Source organism: Ambystoma mexicanum, chromosome 2p (assembly GCF_040938575.1).
Source record: "Ambystoma mexicanum isolate Mex_15411 chromosome 2p, UKY_AmexF1_1, whole genome shotgun sequence".
NCBI classification, from domain to species: domain Eukaryota; kingdom Metazoa; phylum Chordata; class Amphibia; order Caudata; family Ambystomatidae; genus Ambystoma; species Ambystoma mexicanum.
The window spans coordinates 630,531,191-630,551,791 of record NC_090923.1 but is presented as its reverse complement, the minus strand read 5'-3'; the positions used below and the strand labels follow the sequence as shown (position 1 = coordinate 630,551,791).

The window sequence follows — 20,601 nt, the reverse complement described above, 5'->3', positions numbered from 1 at the left end:
CATGCAGCACTTCAAACAAGCCACTGCGTTATTCTGGGCTACTTGCAGCTTTGAAAGATTGTTCTGAGATGAGCCTACAAGTAGGCTGTCACGGTAATCCAGTCTTGCTCCCACGATTTCCTGAGCCAGTGTTGCAGCATTACTTGCAACCTGAGATCGTAAGCAGAAGAGGAACAAACATAGTTCACCTGATCTTTCATTGAAAGTGTGGCATCAAGATATACTCCTAGGGTTTTAACTTAGGGAGTACTTCTATGAGACAACCAGATTTAGAGACATTTTAATAAGTAACTGGGAGTTTATCCAAACTTTGACGAGTACCAACAAGAAGTAAATCAGTCTTTGCCTCATTGAGTACCAATCCATTATGCCATCCAGCGCTGAACAAGATCAAAGACAGTATTAATCATAGCGGCATACGCTGTGTAATCACCCGACAATTCTAACATTATCTGGGTGTCATCAGCGTAGTTTGTATGAAAGACAGCTGGCTCATCAAGCATTGAAAACAGTGGTTTCATAAAGATATTAATTGAGTTGGGGAGAGACAGGATTCCTGTGGAACACCATATAAAAGCTGAACAGGATTACCAGCCACTTCACCATTAAAAACTCAGTACTAGCAGTACTACCTATTAAAAAAGATAAAATCCACTCAGCTGCAGTTCTTGATAAAAATGCCTCTGATTGTAATCCTCTCAAATAAAATATTAAAATCCAACAGCTCATATGCTGCAGATAGGTCTAATAAAAGAAGCATAGTGATATTCCCTGGTCGATGTTCAAGGATAAACTAGATTTCAGATCTAAAAGAGACGATTCCGTACTATGGTGGGCATGAAAGCCTGACTGCCTAGAGCCTAAGAGGTTATGCTTTTCAAGATGGGCCTGAATTTGCAAGTTCGCCACTCTCTTTAGGATTTTATAAAGAAATGAAACAATGGTAATAGGGCGATAATCGGTTGCCGTACCAGGGTCCAAGGATGCTATTTTAAGTAAAGGGTTGATCCAGGCCTGTTTAATCAAAGAAGGTACATGTGCAGTTTCAAATGAGATATTAGTAAAATGTTCGATTGTCAATGCAAGACTTGCGGAGCACTTTTTTATGACCTTCGCAGGACATTAATCCCCAGGACGACTTGCGGATTTCAGTCTCAGCAGTCCCTCGAGCACATCAGATTCAGTAACTTTCTTAAACTGAAATAATGGTATGGTATAGTTGTTGTACCAGTAGAGCATCCATACTAAGGTGCTTGTACCACCAACTTCTTAATATCAATAGCAGTCTTTAATTTGGTTACTTTATTAACAAGAGCCTGCTGTATTGCCATACAAAAGTCTTCGTCCTTTACTATCTGTTCCTCCGGTGCTACAGTAGGCTTTTCAAATTTCTTCAAAATTGGGAACAACTCTCTAGAATTGGAACTGGTGTTATGAAAGCGCTCATCATAAAAATCCTTGTTTGCTTGTAGAATAGCTTTTTTGTACTGACAGATGGCCTGTTTATATACCTCTTTATCCGCTGCTTTGGCCGACTTCAGCTCGTGTCTATAAGGCTTGTTCTTAGTAGCCCTAAATACCCTTAATTCCTGCTTGTACCATGCGTGTGCAGAGGAAGCCCCCCTAGTACGTTTACACAGGGTAACCGGGGCAATACTGTCAATTGCAGCAGTTGCGCATTGTGTATAGCAAATAGCAAAGGCATCTGCCGAGGTCTGTGAGAGTAGATTCATCAAAGGATTCAGAAAAGGTGCAATGACAGTAGGTGTTATTTTACCTATACTACGCTTTGCCACCTTTGCTCTATAGGGATAAGTACGGGCTATAAGTCTTGGATCCGGAGGGCAAAGTATACAACAAAGTGATCTGACCAGGAACATGCCCTGATCTCAGGCTTGTCCACCAGTATACCAGCCGTACATAACCAGTCAGGAATGTGGCCATCTCTAGGAGTAGGGTCCTTAACAATTTGCTCAAACCCTAGGCCTTCCAATGCCTGGTTGACAGAGAAGGCTAAATGGTCCAGAGGGTCCCTGAACCACAAATTAAAATCCACCACAATAATACACTTGGAGGCTGGTTTCAGAAGAGGTTGAAATAGGCCCAAAAACTGTTCTTCAAAAAGGGACATAACGTGAGGCGGTCTATAGAGTAAAATAAAGTTGTAGGCCATACATGGGGTAACCAGCGATTTAACGACAAGCATTTCAACCCCTTCTGGTTCTTCCAAATCAATTTGGTGGATTTTCACCCAAGATCTGAAAACAATGGCCACTCCCCCTCCTATACTGCCAATCCCATTTTTACAAATAATATGAACCGCCTTTGGGACAGCCAATGCTAAATCTTGGCTTGGTGTATTGATGAGCCAGGTCTCTGTAAGGAAGGCAATATCCAGGTTTCCATCTATAATAATAGTCTTCATGCTCCTTCCTGTGATGGCTAACTATCGCTCAATCTCCATCACTCCTTTCGTGGGTAAACTCTTGGAAAAGCTGGCCATCTCCCAGCTTAATCTACATACTGAATCTGCTGGTTGCCTTCATGATCACCAGTGTGGCTTCAGATCTGCCAGAAGCACAGAAACTGCTCTCCTGAAACCCTGTGAAGACTTGCACTCCAATCTTGACTCTAATCTCCCTTCTATCCTCATTCTCCTTGATCTATTCTCTGCTTTTGATGCGGTCAACCATGCCATCCTGCTCAATTTTCTCGGGACAACCTTGGTATTACTGATCAGGCCCTGGCTTGGTTGACCTCCTTTCTCACCGACCGACCCTCTCAGGTCCAATTGGGGTCTTTCATCTCTTCTATCTCTCTCTCTCTCTACTTGTGGTGTTCCCCAGGGGACTAACCACTCTCCCTGGCGCTTCAACCACTACCTGACAGCTCTTGCCCACCACATCACTAGTTTCTGCTCCAATATACAATGGTATGCGGATGACACTCAGCTCTCTTTTCAGGCTCCCCTCAGCCACCTCTACTTCTTCTCTTATACCAGAAAGTCTGACTCCAATTCGTGAATGGTGTGCCACCAACGATCTCTGCCTTAATGCCAGTAAGACTGAAATCCTCCTCATTGGGACACACACTCCCTCCTTTCCTCTCTCTCTCTGGCTGCCCACTCTGGGCCCTCTTCTTGCTCCTTCCTGTTAGGCTAAGAACCTTGGTGTCATCTTCGACTCCAGACTCCTTCTCTCCTCACATCTCTGACATCTCTAAGAAATCAAACTATCAGTTTCACCTCCTCAGAGGTACTCTTCCTTTTCTCACTTTCCCCCAGAAGCTCACTGTCTCTAGAGCTCTGATCCTCTCTAGGCTGGAGTATTTGCAACAGCCTCTTTCTAAATATTTCTGCCTCTACTCTTCGACCTTTACAACTTAACCAGAACAGGACTGCAAGACTTGTCCCTTGCCTCAAGCCCAGGGATCATATCTTTCCAGCTCTGAAATCTCTTCACTGGCTCCCCGTGGCTGCAAGGATCAACTTCAAGACCCTCTGCATTGTACACAAGGCTTTCTGGGGCCTGGGACCGCTCTACCTCCAACTTTCTCTTCCAAAACATCTTCCTTCTCGAGCTCTCTGCTCATCCACCTCCAACTCTCTGAGAGTCAGACACTTCTCCAAGGAGAGAGTTGGGGGGCATATCTATCTCCTCGACTAGGGCCTCCCTCTGGAACAGCCTCCCTACCTCTCTCAAACTTGAGCAGAACCACCTCCGGTTCCGGAAGCAACTCAAGACCTTCCTTTTTGCTTCCGCTTTCTCTCTTCCTCTCCTCTGCTGAGACTGGTCACCTGGTCACCCTCTGAACTCAAGCCATGCTCCTGCATGTCCAGTTGCCCTCGCACTGTCTCCGGGCTCCCCAGCACTTAAGGTTCTGTATCTGCAACCCTACAGTCCCTTCTCCCTGCACTTATGAGCCACCTGCTCGTTGCACTTGTGGGTTAACTGCACTTCCCCCTTCCGCTCCCCCTGGCACTTCTCCCATTCCCTCTTCCCCGCACCTACATGATCTGATTGACACATGGCCTAGTTAGATCGTTATTTTGTCCTCCCTTGTTTTCCCCTCCTTGTCGCGCCTTGTAACACTTGTGTACAGGCACGTTATAAATGCCACATCATATCATATCATAAAAAGGTCTGCCACTTCAATTGCAGGTCTTGGCAAGGAACGCGTGTTAAGATAAACACATTTCGAATTCTGCTGTGATGCCTGGGAGCAATGATTGTCTTGGGGACATATACTAGCAGTATTTATTACTGAGATATTCGATGATTGGCTGGGCCTTATATTAGGTAGTACTATAATAGAAAAACGTTTGTTGTCATCACTGCCAACAACTTTTTCAAAAACATTGTCTATGGGTGATCATTTCCTTTTCTGGTGGTGCACCATATGAGTTAGCTTTAAATGTAACATACTTACAAGACCTCATGCAGACGTCTTTGGATCAAGCAAGGCTAACTTTCATTTCTATGCAGACAACACACAGATTTGTCTATGCGAATTATCTGGTTCACACCATCAAGTTAACAAGGCTTCACTATTTGTGTTTATTTTCGGGGAGGGCTGGCCTTAAGCTACTTACAACTAAATTGAAACATTAACAATGTTGTTTAGATCCTCTCTAAACCTTTCTCACTTAATATGTGCCTATCAGTTGTTCAAACAAATACGGGCCAACATTATTCTTATTATATCTCAAAGAAGGGCATTGCCTTGTGTTTAAGGGCCACGGGGCTGCGTTTGATACATACCTCCAATGGTACCTCAGTTGGCAGAATGAGTAATTTCTTTGATATTTTAGCCTTGATTGATTACACATTTGTTACATCTTTTAACTAAACAATACCTCAAGGCAGTTTCTTTGCAGCACCTTTTACAATAACGGCCGAAATCTGTAAGGAATGGCAAAGATACTTGCTAATACAACTTTGTTAAGTACTATAGAAAGTAGTAGGATTAAAGAAACATCTCGATTTTGGCCTTTAGAGAATATATCTTCACTGGTTACCAGTGGCTGAGATATTCTTTCTCAAGTTCCTGCCTTTCATAAACTGGTAAATCCTGACTTTTGGCCGTAATCCTCGTACCGCGCTTGATCAATTCCAGCCATATTACAATTCCAGCTCTTTTCACCGATTGGGGAAAGATCATGGCTGTGCTCAGATGACTTTATCTAAACAAATTGTAAATTGCTGCAAGTTTTAGGATCCGAACAATCATCTCCCAAACCTCCATCTGGAAATAAATGATCATGGCAAAAATATGTATTGATTTGAAGGACGTGTATTCCTTCTAAAACCGTGGAATCATATATTTCCTGAGAGGTTTGTGTTCATTATGTGCTTTATTTTGGTTGATTATATTGCATATTTATTTAAAACATTGAAAAACATAATAAAGACACATTAAAAAACGAACATAGAAAAACATGTTTTTCAAACGATTCCATGAAAAATTACACACCTTTAGGGAAAAAAGATACTTGAAATTCGAAAGTACAAGAAATAGCATCGGACAAGATGTGACAGGCCTATGAAAATGAGTAGTGACTGGGTTCCCAGAATGGACAGGAGAGGCTGCTGTGGAAATTGTGTTGTCGCTGTCTTTATCTTATTTGCCTCACTTTCCATCAACTCAGTCGCTACGTCTCGGGACCTCTGGCTTGAGTCGTTCATTGTCAATTATCTTTTGATCACCCTCTTCCAATTATTCATTAATGCTATTTTGTTTTGTTATTTGTTTTATATTGTAACTATTTTAAGAATGCTGAGTTTGAACTATACCTTTATTTTGTGTTGTAGTTCTTTGTACAGCACTTTGGCTAAAAGAACTGTATAAACACAAACAATAATTAAAATGATAAAGGGCCAGTTCCACCTCCTTATCTGGACACAGAAATTTGCACAATTAACTGTTTGCGGCTCATGGTTTAAAAACTTTACTGGGAGTGGAGCTTGTGACTAAATAAAATAAAATAGCCCTTAGTTATGTATTTTTGATGGTGAGGTGGTGATGGATCTAGGCAACTTTATAATGGGAGACTGGAGGGAGCTAGGGCCCGATTTCCACCAAACTAGGTGATCCTTGGGTTGGGAAACTGGATCATGAGTTGGAATGCTGGATGAAAACCAATTATGTAGGCATTCAAGGAACCACCCAAGTGGTAGTATCCCCCCTTTATGTTGCCCAGAAAACTTTATCTGCACTTACCTCGCTTACATTCACTTGACCGGACACTTACTTTGCCATGCCTTTGCTTCCTCATGCCTTTACTTTGTCTGCATCTTTACAGCGTAACAGTGGCCATGGATTTGGTTAAGGTTAGATTAAGGTTAGGGTTTGGGGCCAAGGGATTGTGGCGGGGGGGGTAATATGGGGTAGGAAAGAAGGGGACAAATGGGGTGTCCCCCTGTAATGACAAAGTGAATGCCAGGAGAAGTGAAGGTATGCATCAGTGTCAAAGTGAATGTATGGCGAAGTGCATGTAGGCTAAGGAAAGGCCTCATGTACTGATGTTTGGTCTCTGTTCATGTTCAGGGAGAGCAAATCCTTTAGAGGCCGCAGTATTAACAGATTAGCAGGAATCAGGATCCCAAACAAGGTCTTCAAGGAAGGGATTGCTTAGGGTTATTAGTCCACCACTGACTCCCTTCTCTCATCTTCTGCTTCCATCTCCATTTCAAATGTCTTCATTTGGCTTGCTCCATCTGCTCTTTATCACTGTGTCTCCTGTGTCTCACTGTATTTATATGCAAATGGAATGGGCTGCTATCTAGTCAAGCTACCACCCTATTATTTCTATGTTATCTGGTCAAATTAGATTCAACCGTTAGACTGGTCCGAGGATGCAAGCATGGACCAAAGCACATGGCCTAAACCCAAGGCCATACATAACAAAATTCCATTGGTGAGCTATGTTCCATGTGCTCCTTATCACCCATTTACAACATTCATAAACAGTGTCCTAAACGTGAACTGATAAGAATGTTTGATCTACAATTCTCAAGAATTGGATTCCTGTTCAACATACAAAGTCTTCAAAAGTCTTAAGGTTTTAATGTTAATTTAACACACAAAGCCAACACATGTTTCGACCTCCATGAGGTCCTCATCAGGGCTTAACACCTAGTGAATCATGATTTAGTTATTATACACAAATGTTATTTTCACAGAATGTGCAATCATCACATTGAATAGTCCCAATATAAATCAATTTTTGGAGAATTGAGGGTATATCAAAAGAAGTCACAACATAGGCATGACCATTATTGCAAGATTCAATCACTACATCATGATGACGATAAAACAAAAAGTGGTAGGGGAGAGGGAAAGCAACAAGGGAAGGGGATTGGGGAGGGAAAGGGGAAAGAAAATGGGGCCACGCTGGTTAAACAGGCTTATTAGCCTAGAAATGCAAATTTCCCCATTGTTGCCAGCTAAGAACCAGTTTACCTAGTTAGGAGGATGTGGAACTGGATTGGCACTATATACAGTTACTGATCATTTTGTATTTTCACACCGTTCTTTCAATAATTAACTTGGTGGCCTTTCATATCGCTGTTATACCCACCAATGCAAATTTCACATTTTGTGCACCAGTGTACATTTGGCTGTGCACCACCCCATTTGTCAAGAGCAATCAGAGAAAAACACCAATTTCATGGTCAGAATTGAGACCCTTTTGGATGGTGCAGTACTCCCAGATAATTCTTGCCTCCGCTTGTCAGAGGCTCTTCTCACTATTGCCCCCTCTTAATCCACATCGGACATGTTTCAAACCCACAAACCGTATATCTTCCTTGTTCCCCATCTGATGATACTACAGCTCATGAACCGAGAATGAAAACCTCACTTCATCATGTCGCAAGTTACTCAACTATTCTGTAATTGTCACCCGGAGTTCCCGGATGGTGCTTCCAATGTATTTTAGTCCACAAATGCAAATGAGTCCATAAACTATAAAGTTGGATGTACAGTTGATTAATTCGCTAATGATGCATGGGTTTTCTACATTGATATGGATTGTTTCAGTCTCTTTGGCAAATTTGCACATGGTACATGTCCCACATTTGTAGAAACTTTGAGGTTTCTATTCAGCCAATTCTCTGTACTGTTACCGGTTCAGAAACGAGGGACTTAGTGATGTTTTCAAGGTTGGCGCTCTGTTATAAACAAATTGTGGACCCTCTTGGATGTACTCATGCAAATCTTCATCTAGGGTTAGAATTTGCCAATGCTTTTTAACAATTCTGTACAACAGGTGACCTTCGGTGGAGTACTGTGGGATCAATCTTACACTCTCTTTTGTTGTTTCCTCTCTGCGTTTGTGTTTCAATAGGTCTCTTCTTTGTGACAACAATCCATTCTTCCTGGCATTATCCACAACTTCTGCCTTGTATCCTCTCTGCAAGAATCATCTCAAAATGTCTTCACTTTCTGTGTGATAGTCACTGGTAGTGGTGCAATTCCTATGAGCTCTAATACATTCCCCTGTGTGTATGTTTTTGATCACACTTGCCTTGTGGCAACTTGTGGCAGATATTGAATTTGCCTCAGTGGGTTTTCTAAATGTCCTAGTCATGATTATATGTTCGCTTACATACAAATGCACATCCGAGAAATCTATTTCAGTGCAGTCATTCTTGCAAGTGAACATGATTCCAAAGGTGGTATTGTTCAGGTATTCAACAAATTGGTTTAATACATCAACATTCCCCTGCCAGACCAGAAATTACATCATCAATGTTTCTTACCCATAACTTGATCCGTGTAGTGATTGTCATTTAGAACACATTTTTCCTCATACTACCCCTTGAAAAGTTTGGGCAGGGAAGGGGCATAGTTTTCTCCCATGGTCACCCAATTGTACTGGCTATAGAAATTATTGTCGAAGATAAATACATTGTTCGTCATGGTGAAGTTCAGCATTTCCTTTAACATCATGAGGTGAAACAAATAAGACACAGATCTCTTTCCAAAGACATTGTCTATGGTTTCCAGAGCTAAGTTGTGCCTAATTGACTTATATAATGACTTTACATCTAACGTTACCAATCTATACTCATCACTCCATTCAAATGTTTATAAAATGTATAAGAGGTGTATGGTATCACACAGATAGGATGGTATTTTAACAACTTCTGGCTGTAAAATTGTGTCCATATACCTAGAGAATTTTTCAGTATCCTACCCCATGCTGCTAACTATGGGTCTCCCTTCAGGTACATTCTCAAACTGTTTGTGGACCTTTGGCAAAAAATAAATAGTGCGTAGCCTAAGAAATGTTGTTGTTAGAAATGCCTTTTCATTGTCAGTGAAGTGCTCTGTGCGTTCCCATTTACCAACCAATTCCATTGCTTGAGCATTAATTTCCTTGATCGGATTGGTCATTAGCCGTTCATAGCAAACTCGTTCCTGCAGATGGGTCTGAACCACGTTGATGTAATCTTGTCTGTCCATGACTACGATATTTCCACCCTTGTCAGCCTGTTTGACAACGATGGTTTCATCTTTGCTTAATGTTTCTAATGCTTTCCTCTCGCTGTGTGTTAGGTTGACACCTCTCCTCCCTCTCTTGTGGCTACTTATCATGTGATGCATATCTGCCTTTTGAAAAAGATAGATGACATTCTCTGGTCCTAAGAGAGGGCTAAATTTAGACTTGTCTCTTAAGTTTGCTTTGTGTGAAACATTTGGGATTGATGTTCAATTTGCTCAGAATATCCATTTCTTCTACATCATCCTGTGTATCTAATGACATTAATAGTCTGGTGTCAACAATGTATTGGACTGTCATATCACTGTCAACTCGTACGCCTTCTGTAGGTGGTTCTCTAAATGTTTTTGAATGAGAAAAAAAAAATTACATTTCAATTTCCTCACAAACTTGAAAAGATCAATCTCAGTCCAATTGTTGGTTGCCATACGGGCAAATGACATCCCTTTATTTAATATCGACAGCTCAGATCATTCTTTTTTGGATAGGTTCAACACTAGGTTATTCACCGTCTTGGTCCCTGTTCCTTCTGTTACAATGATCTGGTGATCCTTCTCCAGGGGTCTGTGCCTTCTACCTTCTCCACCTCTTCCCCTTACTCTGGTACTTCTCCTTGTTCTTGGATGGTTGTGGTATTTGTGACTGGTGGATCCTGAAACCTGAAGTACTTGGTTTGGATTTTGAAGTTGCCTTTTCCTATTCCCTTTATTTGCTCTAAAAAAAATATTTTTCTTGTTGGTCCTGCTAGTCTCATCTGAACCTGTCACCCCGCTGTCGGGTTCACTCTCTATATCCGAACTCCGTGGTGATGATTGTGGTGTGCCTTCACTCAATCTTGTTGTAAGGTCTTCATCATACTTTTCTTGGAAGTTATACACTCTATCGTCACAATAGTCCCTATCGTCCCTAAAGAATTTCCTAGATTTTCTCAGTCTGACCTCGTCCTGGTGTATGTTCAAAATCCTGTAAATTGTTTAGTATTTTTTTTCTATAGTCATTGGTGCTGCCTTCATCTGTTCTATTTTTGTTTTTAAATTCTCAATTGATGTTACTACTCTTATGCTCCCTAGTGGCATGCTCGATTAATAGCTCCATCATGACTCTGGAGCTCTGAGTGACATTTGTTTCCCACTTCTCAGGTAAATCAGAATCTTCTGAGTTCTCAAAGTTGGGAAAGATTAAGATTCTTACACCCCTAGGGATTTTCTCCTGTTCAATGTACTGCTTTAAAGCCGTTAACTCCCAAAATGTATTGATTTCCTTTTTTGATAATCTCTCAAGACGTACACCTTATTGTTTTAATGTTTCGATTGCATTACTCATATTTCTGAAAGTGCAATTCTTCACTTATATCTGCCACCATCTTCCCTCCCTCCTGTGATATGTCTCCTTGACCTTTTCTCTTATATTCTTATATTCGTTTTTTGCCTGGACTTATATCCTACTGCTCTTCTTCACCTGGGCCTCTGCATCCATCCCTCATAATGTATAAAACCACTCCCTTCTCCTGCATCTCTTGTCCTGTTGCCCCATTCCTTTGGTTCCATGCACTGGATTTCACCCCTTACACTTTCTTCCTTCCAATCCCTTATCTGTCTCCCCTTCACATCTACATTGAATCCCTCTTCCACTCTCCTTTTTTAGCTGCTTTTCCCTTTTTCGATTTGTGTTTTTCCTTAATTGTTTGTTAATCTCTGTTAATGTGTTTTATTATCACTTCCTCTATCTCCCTGTCTTTTCCCTCTACCCACCTTCTCTCTATAGGACGTTACTCGTTTGAGATTGTGGACACTTCCTCCTTCTCGGAGTACACCAAAGGAGGCCTTGTGACAGAGGTGAAAATGCCCAGCCCTGTTTCCTTTGTAAGTATTTCATTTATTCATAACGTCTGAGGGGTAACTGAGCAAGTATGTACTTGTATAAACCAAAGTTTGACTCGGGCTCAAGTCTTCTGCCTGGGCCGTTGCTGCTGAAGTGCTTTGTAGACTCTGCCAAGTAAAACATTTAACTGGTGTTAGTCATTGTTTGGTGCTTTCCAATTCTCAGAAGAGCACATGATTTCTTTCAGCATTGACTAGATGTGTCCTTTACTTATCAAGAGTGGCATGGTTAACATATCTATGCAGGGACTGTTATGAAATAATAAAGTGGTTTATATGAGACATTCCCTCTAAGAGGTTCCCACATTGCCCTGAATGGAGAACCACTCCAGGTCCGGACATAATCATGCAACAGTGACTCAAGATCTCAAATGTTTCCATTTCTAATTAGCAATTTCACATTTCACCATCTCATCTGTAGCAGGTTACAATATTAATGCTGCTTAATACCCATTCCAGATGTCACCGGCAGGAGGATATCACATTGCTCTCACTAAATAACTATTGCGGGCTCAACCATGGAGGGGAACCACTTTGCTACTGCTCAACGATGACAGGAGTTGCATGTAGAAGGCACAAAAAGAGTATGAATACACCACATTGCTGTCACTACCTGACCACCCCAAATCTCACCTGTAGGTGGACATCACATTGCTCTTGCTAAATGACAACTCCAGACGCCTTCTCTAGAGTGACACTGCATTGTTATTGCTAAATACCCATGACAAATGTCACCTGTGGATGGACAACTGATGTCACCCCTATATGGATCCCCACTGCATTGGTGCTAGTACACCACATGGCTGGCACTAAATAACAGGTCATACTCCTAGAAGGAGAACCAAATAACCACTCCAGATGTTGCGTGCTGGATACCCACTGCATAGGTGCTACTACACGACAACTTCAGCGGTTGCATGTGGAAGGACACCACATTGTTTTTCATAAATAACACCACCAGGTCTCACTTGTGGAGGTATACAACATTGCTATTGCCTCTCAAAATGTCATACGCAAGGTAACATTGCATTGCTACTGCTAAACACCTAGCCAGGTGTCACTTGTGGAAGCACAGAACAATGCAGTCATTAAATAATCGCTTTGGGCTTCCCACTGTAGGAGGCGGTAATGCTGCAGACGGGGCCCTGACACAAAGTGGTTTCAAGCATTTGTAAGCACACAAAGCAAGATTAAAGGGGGCAGACAGTTTAGCAGACCGTGAATAATGCTGTTTTTCTCTCATAATGACCTTCTTTTTAAAAGCACCAAACCCTTCTTGCCCTGTGTTTGAGTTTTTGTTTCCAAGCTCAGTGAATTCTCATCACATAGTTCTTATGGTCCTCTCTGGTCACTGTACTCTTAATACGAGATTCGCTTTTGTTGCATTCACCAGCAATGCACTCAGGCGTGTAGGAGACATTATCCTTCAGCGGGCAAAAAAGAACAACTGAAACCCTGGGGACTTTGTTACTGTTAGAACCCATACCAACCCAAGTGGCTACAGGTTTTGGGGTGCCGCAACCTTGTGGCTTCCATAACATTGCATATTGTTAGATTTTACTTTTTTAAACTGGGTGTAGGAATCCAATGGTTTGGAGCAGGCATGATCTTATCAAAAATAGGCAAACAGGCTTTCTAAGCTCATCTTGGGGTTGCTGTGTTTGAATAGCGGTTTCTAAAGATGGGAAATGAGTACATATGAATACAGAGTTTCACAGCATTACATAGAATAACGCAAGAAGCAGACCATTATATATATTCCCCATGTGTTCTAGATTTGGTGGTATTTACTATTTTAAACTCCAGGCCTAGAGTATTTGGGGAAAGTGCTTGATTGTAATCAATGTGCAAATCTGAGTAAATATCACCCCTGGCGACCTTTTACATGGTGAGATTTTCACTGGATACGACTTTGATGGACGCTGTCTTTAGTCCTAGGGTACAGAGAACAGCACGATCTAAGGTCAACCAGAAATAGATTATTTTCATAGGTTGCCCAAGTTGTACTGCAGGACCTGTATTTGCTCAACTGCAGGTTAGTCTCTTGTAGCAAATGGAGGGGTAGATTGAATTTGGATTGGCTGATAGAGGCAAAGGTTTGTTCATTACCCTGTCTACAATCATATGTATAGAGCAAATGTTAAAGATAAGGTATTGGTCCACTCAGGTGCCTTTTTGTTGATGAGCCAAGTTGCTGTCAAGCATCTGAGGCAGTTTTTGACTGTGATCATTCAACATTCGGGTCCTGGAGAAGTTGGGGCAGTAAGTAGTGGTAGTTCCAGTGTGCTATGCTTTCAGCAGTGGATCTGGAGCAGCAGATGAAGGCCTTCGATCTGGCATGATATTGCTCAAGTCACTGAAGAATCCGAGTTTACAGAGGAAGGGAAAAGCTGCTGAAACTGGAGTGTGCTGCAGCTGCTTGGTTCAGTGGAGGTGAAAATGTAGACAGTATCCCTGGTGACATTTCTAGTAAGAGATGCACTCGATCCCCAGATGTGCAAGTTGTAGGTTTTCTGTGCAGATTAGTCTTTACCAGTCTTTACCTTGGGTCCAGGGCTACTGCAAGAGGTCTTGAGGACAGGGGTTCACGAGATCAGTGCATGAGAACAACATGCTTGGTCTCCCTCAGCACACTCAATACTGAGGCAGAGGTTCACCCTCGGGAGGGGTCACCTTAGGCTGCAGGTTCAGACAGGTTCAGACAGGGCCTCCTCACGATTGCCTTCGGATTGCTGTCATTCTCTGTACTTTGGAGCTCGTCTCAAGGTATTATAAGGTAAGGGGAAGAACGTCCACTTTTATAGGAAGTTGGGATGGGGATGAAGCCAGACACCCATCAGTGCTGAATCCATTCATAGATTCTGGTGACCACTCAGTAAGGCTCTCTGCATTCAACTTTCGCAATTCACTTCCCAGAGTTTTTGAGTATGGGTATAGGCTTGAATACCAGACAAATTGGCCTCATTATGAGTTTGGCTGTGTGTTCAAAACAGTGGTAATGTTGTGGTAACAGTTACCACTGTGTTAACGCTGCATTACCACACCGTCGAGCTACAGGTTTGGAGGTAAGGGGGAGGAAAAACCTCCAGCAGAAGGCTGGAGGTAATTCCTCCACCTTACAGCCAAAGAATTGCCAATCGGCAGAATTACCATGGCTGGAAATTCCGCCGAAATCCCCATGGCGTTCTATGGACTCTAGTAAATGGGGACTAAAATTTCCTACCCCCACTTGTAATCCGTTGGTAATTCCGCAGGACATAGTGGTGGCAGGCGAAGAACGGTGGTCTGGAGGGTTGCCCAGAGCGTTGCCAGTGGTTAAGATTAATTCTAAACCTTCCAGCCATCACCTCTTTGTTTTTACTATGTCACCCCGAGTGGGACGGGTATGCTCAGATGTGGGTCCCGTGCCTGCAGGGCCTAGAGACCCAAGCTACTCCTCACTGATGAGCCCCAACAAGGGCGAAACATGTTTGGGGATGCTTGTGGTCTCGTGCAGAAGGGATGTGGCCTAGCAGTTCGGGCTGGACTGCCCCTTTTGGGGTGGGGCCAAGCTTGATTTGCATATGGTCTTTCCCTTCTGTAATGGCTTGGCAGGCGAAGAACGGTGGTCTGGAGGGTTGCCCAGAGCGTTGCCAGTGGTTAAGATTAATTCTAAACCTTCCAGCCATCACCTCTTTGTTTTTACCTGGACATAGTGGTGGTAACAGTAAATTCATTTGATGGTATTTCAGCAGATTTACTGTCAAAATACCACTAAACTTAAAATGAGGCCCGCAATTTGCTAATTCACATTTACTTATGGCAACTCGCTCTCTGAGGCAAGCCCTAGTCACCTCTGAGGAGGTTTGTGTGTGTCTGTGTGTGTAGCACCAATATGGATGAATATTTAGTTCTACTAAAAAGTGAAAACTGAACTCATTCGGGTTGAAAGACTGCCTACTCACTTCCAAAATTTCCAAAACTCCATAGAATTTACCTTGAATGTATAAAACGAGAACAGCAATCTTATTTGTGGTTTTGGAAATAGTGGAAAGAAAGAATTGTTTCTGCAAAGCCATGGCTAATCCTGTCCGGAATGAGCTATGCAAGCAGGAACTGATTTCTCGAAGATTTTTGAGAAAAGAAATAAGATTCTCCAATATTCTATGCAGTCTTCTCCTGGAAACAGAAGCTGGGTCCCTCTACTGTATGCACCACTATCTGCCTGGAAAACACACCCACACAGATGCCACTTTCTCTTGGATCTACGCGCACCATCAGTTTTGCACAACACCTTGTCTTTCTTGCAACTTTCTCACTGCGACCCTCAGCATGTGTGCTTATGTCCTGGAATCCTAGCGGCCTTTTGAGGTAAGTAAAGACTTACCGGCTCAACTCATTTATTTTAGTGATTCTCAAAGCCTACCAATACAGAGAGACTGTCTCTCCAATTTATTCTTTCCTGTGATTTAGTTTTGTAACACACACCACCTTAAGTACTAGAAGGGTACTTTTTGTCCCTGTTTCTTTTTTTGTGTGGCAACATTGTGTATGCCTTTCAGATGTGTCAAATACAGGCTGGTGGCAGTGAACCCTGTTTAACATCTCTTTCGAGTGCTCTACCATGCACAATGTTTTTTTATTGCATAATGCCATTTTGAGTACCTTATAATCAAAATGGCTCCTCTGTGTGGTTTAAGTCAAATCCTTTGGCCATCTTGCTTTTTGGTCACCATTCTGGCCTCTCAGATCGGAAGCTGCCATATAAAGGCATGTACTGTCACGGGATCCAGCCGGGACTCCCGGGCAAAGTGCTATGTGTGACGGAACTACGTGCATCTAGGATTGAGCCATATGGCTCCAATCCACCCATCTTCACGGGGACGTCTGTTGGTGGGAAGATGTGGACTAAGTAGCTGTTCATGAGTTGACAGCCCTTACTTGTTTGAATTGTACACGTCTTTTTCCATTGCTGGGCTGAGGCAATTTACCCTGCCTGGATTTGGATACAAAGAGGAGCCCTGGGCCCATTCTGATGGTTTCCCACTGGTGCGAAGAGCCCGAAGACGTGAATACTACACAGAAGATCCGGAGGACTCCTGTTGAAGAGAACTAGCATTGCTCAAGCCATCCACCGGTGAAACTCTGCAGTCTTTCCCTTGACTAGGAAGGGCGCTCACTGGTGTCTTCCTCCCTTGGGCTGGTGGGATCAATATGCCCTGAGTCCTGCGTTGGCCTTCTGTGATCAATGGACTTTGAAAGTGCCTCGGGGTCCTTCTGCAAGCTGACCACCTATTGATCAGATCTCTCAGCTGCAACAGTCACCATCCTGAGATGGAGTTTTGGACCCTTCAGGTCCTTGACCTCTGCTACAGGTTCATCGTTGCCTGCATCCGCTTCTCTTCTGCATGAATAGAGGTCTGCCTGGTGTAATGCTTATGCGAAAAGGTGAGCTAAAACAACATGGTGCCGGTGCACAGCCATCTTGGACATTCACCTCCCATCACCGCAATGAAAGCCGATGTCTTTCATGGGCTCAGTCAAGTAAACATGCATCTCGGCAGCGAAGGCAAGGTCACGTAAATATTGTTGCTGAGTGGACTTACTGTGGAGAATAGTTATTGTATTGTCTGCTGAAGGATGAGCCACAGAGGGAGTAGGAGCGCTCTGCAGGTGCAGTGATAAGGGGTCCTGGGAATTAATGCAAGGAGAGGGAAGCTAGGTTTTTCCACTTCTAGCTGGTTTTTTCCACTCTTTGCCCCTTCTACTTGTGATTTGCTCTTCGGCAGAGGGCAGTCATAACTGAGAAGGGTGGGGATTTTCCCCATAAAGAGAAGAGGTTTTTCCTCTGTGGAAGAGAGTTAGAATTTTGATCCCTGGGTGATGCAGTCTCTCTGAGAGGGAGGACGCTCCGCTCCAGATCCCGTTAACACGAGTTAATCTCTCTGCCTACCTGCTCTGGGACTAAGCAGTGTTGCTGGTGGCTGGGATGAAGGTGTCTTCTGCAACTATGATAACGGTGATGATTTCTCTTTATGTCTATGTATAATCTACTATATATGTCTGTGGGATGTGTATATATGTAAGAGGTGAATAAATGGTCCATAACGAGCCATTTACATTTTTCCTATACCTTTTGCTCTAAGTGTGATTTTTTTCCTGTCTGAGTCCAATAACTGGTTTTCTCTGGGGCTGAGGAAAGGTAAGTCTGAGGTTCCCCACCACGTGGCCAAGCAAAACACCTGGTACCTGTTCTTTGCCTCTGCAATGAACTGTGCCTGCTGACCCTGGACTGGAGTTTCTTTGCACCCACTCATCATCTGCTGTGTCCTGGGGGGGGCCATCTTTTGTGTGAGAGTCATTGCGGCTGTTGTCCTATGGTATCTGGTCTGACCTGCTGCAAGTGTGCTAGAACCATCTAAGAACCAGTGTTCGGAACCGCTGCCTAAACGGTCTCTGACACTTCATACCCCCCTTTCAGGTACTTATCTGCACCTTGAAACCTTGATACTCTGGAAATACTAACATGATACGGAAGGATTGCTTATAGTAAGTCTCTGCCTTGTAAGTATAAGGCAGTGTGTATGATGTTTTTTTTCTATTTTCTTTCTCACTTGTTACAGTTTTTGCATTGCTTCATTGCATTGCATTTTACTGGTTGTACTGTAAGGCGTTGTGTAATCTCACTTTGAGACTTTGTATATGTAAGTGTTTTGTAGTGCACAGTATACTTGTAAGTAAAACATTTCCACAGAAGTGGATACTTCTGTGTGGAAACCTATATGACGGCTGCCTATAACTTACACACCAGACCCATATATCTTGGGTCTGCCTGCCTAGGCCGGTTCCATGTAATAATGTCCCCGCAAAAATGTCTCCTGACAAAGAAGTCGGCGTTTTTTTGCAGAGACATTATTACATTGATCATGTGGGGGGGATACCCCCTCATCCCCTGATTTTTTTATTTTTTATTTTTTTTTAATTACAAAGGGAGCAGGGGACATCCCCGCAACCTGCCCCCATACATAATGTCGCCAATGGCTTTTCCGTGCGACATTATGTATGGGAACTTTACGTATGGGGACATTATTACTTGATAGCCATGGACCAACCTATGCTACTTTGAGAGCGTGTGGTAGGATGATGTGTGAGAAGGCTATGCTCCTCGCCTAGGTTGGCCTCATAGAACCCTCCAACATGGGTGGTTCTGCAAATCCCTCCCAACAATGAGGATGGCTTCAAAAGCTTTACAAATGGCAGTGATTTGCGTGCCTTATGTTGGGGACCTGAAAGGTAGACGTGTAGAGGAAAGTCATCAAAAACTACTGATCCACAAGGAAGTTAGGGACTTTCCTCACTCCCGAAATACAGTAGATGACATGAAGGAAAAAACCAGGCAACGCGGTGGGAAAAACAACTAGAAAAGGTTGGCAATTCCCATAAGTAGGAACCAAGTTGAAACAATATCCACAGCTCCTGAAATTATTAAAGTGATTCTTTCCTAGGACTCTACCAAGCTGTCATTTTACCACAAAGAAGAATTCTGACTGTGAATGATCTGCTATTAAACAGACATTGAATGTTTCTGTGCTATAGAAAACAGCCGTGTTTCAGGTGGGCTGCTTGGAACTGTCCTGTCACTGTTCGTTTCCTATGTATCATGCCATCCAGGAAGCTTCAGGGCAGCATTCAGCCCCCCAAGGCTTTGTGTTTAGCACCCAGTGCTCCACTGCGCAGGGAGAGAAGGATAATGTAGACCTCCTTCAGGGCAACGGCACTCAGAGCAAACGGAGGAGGGGGCAGGGGGCAGGGCAGAGAAGCTGCGGATGGTTAGGAGCATATGAAGAAAGAGGTTAAGTTGAGGCAGAGGGATGGCTCATAGAGTCAAACACTTGTCACAGCGACAAAGGTGGGAGACAGAGTCCAAGATGGACTGACATGGTGGCTCAGAGATTAGCCTCGGAACTGAGAGACGGGGATGCTGTCACTAGGACAGATAATGGAACACAGAAATGTTCATGTTGCCCAAAATTATAATTTGATGGTGGGGAGCCGTACGTTTACACTGTAACGTAAGCTGCTGCCTGCAGCCAACATTTCGCCATTTGCACTGTGGGGTGCAAATGTAAAGGCCAAAAGGCGGCGTACAAGCGTGTACGCTGTCTTTTACACTCCACATTTGCCCTCAGCAGTGCAAAGTGAGTAAACACTGCCCAGCATGCTGGCATGCCAGGCAGCGTTTACTTTTCTTGGTGAGTGCCGATTGCCATGCTCGATTTGGCAAGTGGCGCTCACAATTGAAATGAAACCACTTGTCAGAGAGGGTTTAATTTCAGCTGGGAACACTGCTTACCCTGCGCACCCTCCCTGACATGCGAGCATGTAGGGAAGGGTTTAATAGTAATTGTACGCGTGGGAGCGTGTACAATTGATACCTATGGGGTCCGCCTGCGATGGACCACATAGGGATCTCCAGCATCTGCGGTGGCATCAAAATCCATGCCGGCACAACTGCTGGAGCATATGTGTGGCAGAGAGGAAGGAGGTGGCAGAAACGCAAGTTGAGTTCCGCCCCTCCTCTTTGCCATACAAAAGCTTGGAAATGGGATGTGACTTAAATGAAAGGTGTTGAAGCCCTACTCAAGGCTTTTGCGCCTTTCATTTACATTACGCCCACCAAGAACAGGAGCTCCAGAGACTTGACATGAAATGAAAGGATAACAAAGAGAAAGTGGAGGAGTGAGTGAAAGGGCACAAGTAACTCAAGGACAATGCAATAGCCAGCTTAATTCCCTCATACAGAACATGTACAGCTCAGTCAGCAGAATCCAGTCATTCTCTGATACAGAGCAGGTACTTCACAGGGAGCAAAACATGAAGGCTCCCAAGCGCGGCCTCTGTCTCTCAACAAACCACAGCATAGTAGGCTTTTCTGTCCACAAGAGTAGTGTAGTGACACAATGGTGGTGACATTTCAAACCTAGATCCCAGAATGATGTCATGCAGAGTAGTCACTTGTTGTAAGAGATACATCTGTTCTTTTCAGAAATTTGCAATTTTGTCTCCGATATGCACAGGCTGTATTGTTTATCCATTTATTTGTCATTGATGGGTCACATTTAATGTAAACAGAAGCAGTGGAGGAAGTAAGTGGCCTGGATGGCTCAACGAGTAGATGTGAGAGGTGCAGTAAAATGGGCACCCGGTCCTTGGATATCTCTTACAGCACGATCCTTC

General features: G+C 43.4%; 1 protein-coding gene across 1 annotated transcript in view; it reads left to right on the top strand.

The window, feature by feature from the left end:
- Nucleotides 1-20,601, top strand: part of UBA7 (ubiquitin like modifier activating enzyme 7) — a 1,701,784-nt gene that overhangs the window by 228,012 nt on the left and 1,453,171 nt on the right. The window contains exon 8 of the mRNA XM_069644160.1: nt 11,270-11,367. Coding sequence (XP_069500261.1) covers nt 11,270-11,367 — 98 coding nt within the window. The remainder of the gene's footprint in view (nt 1-11,269; nt 11,368-20,601) is intronic.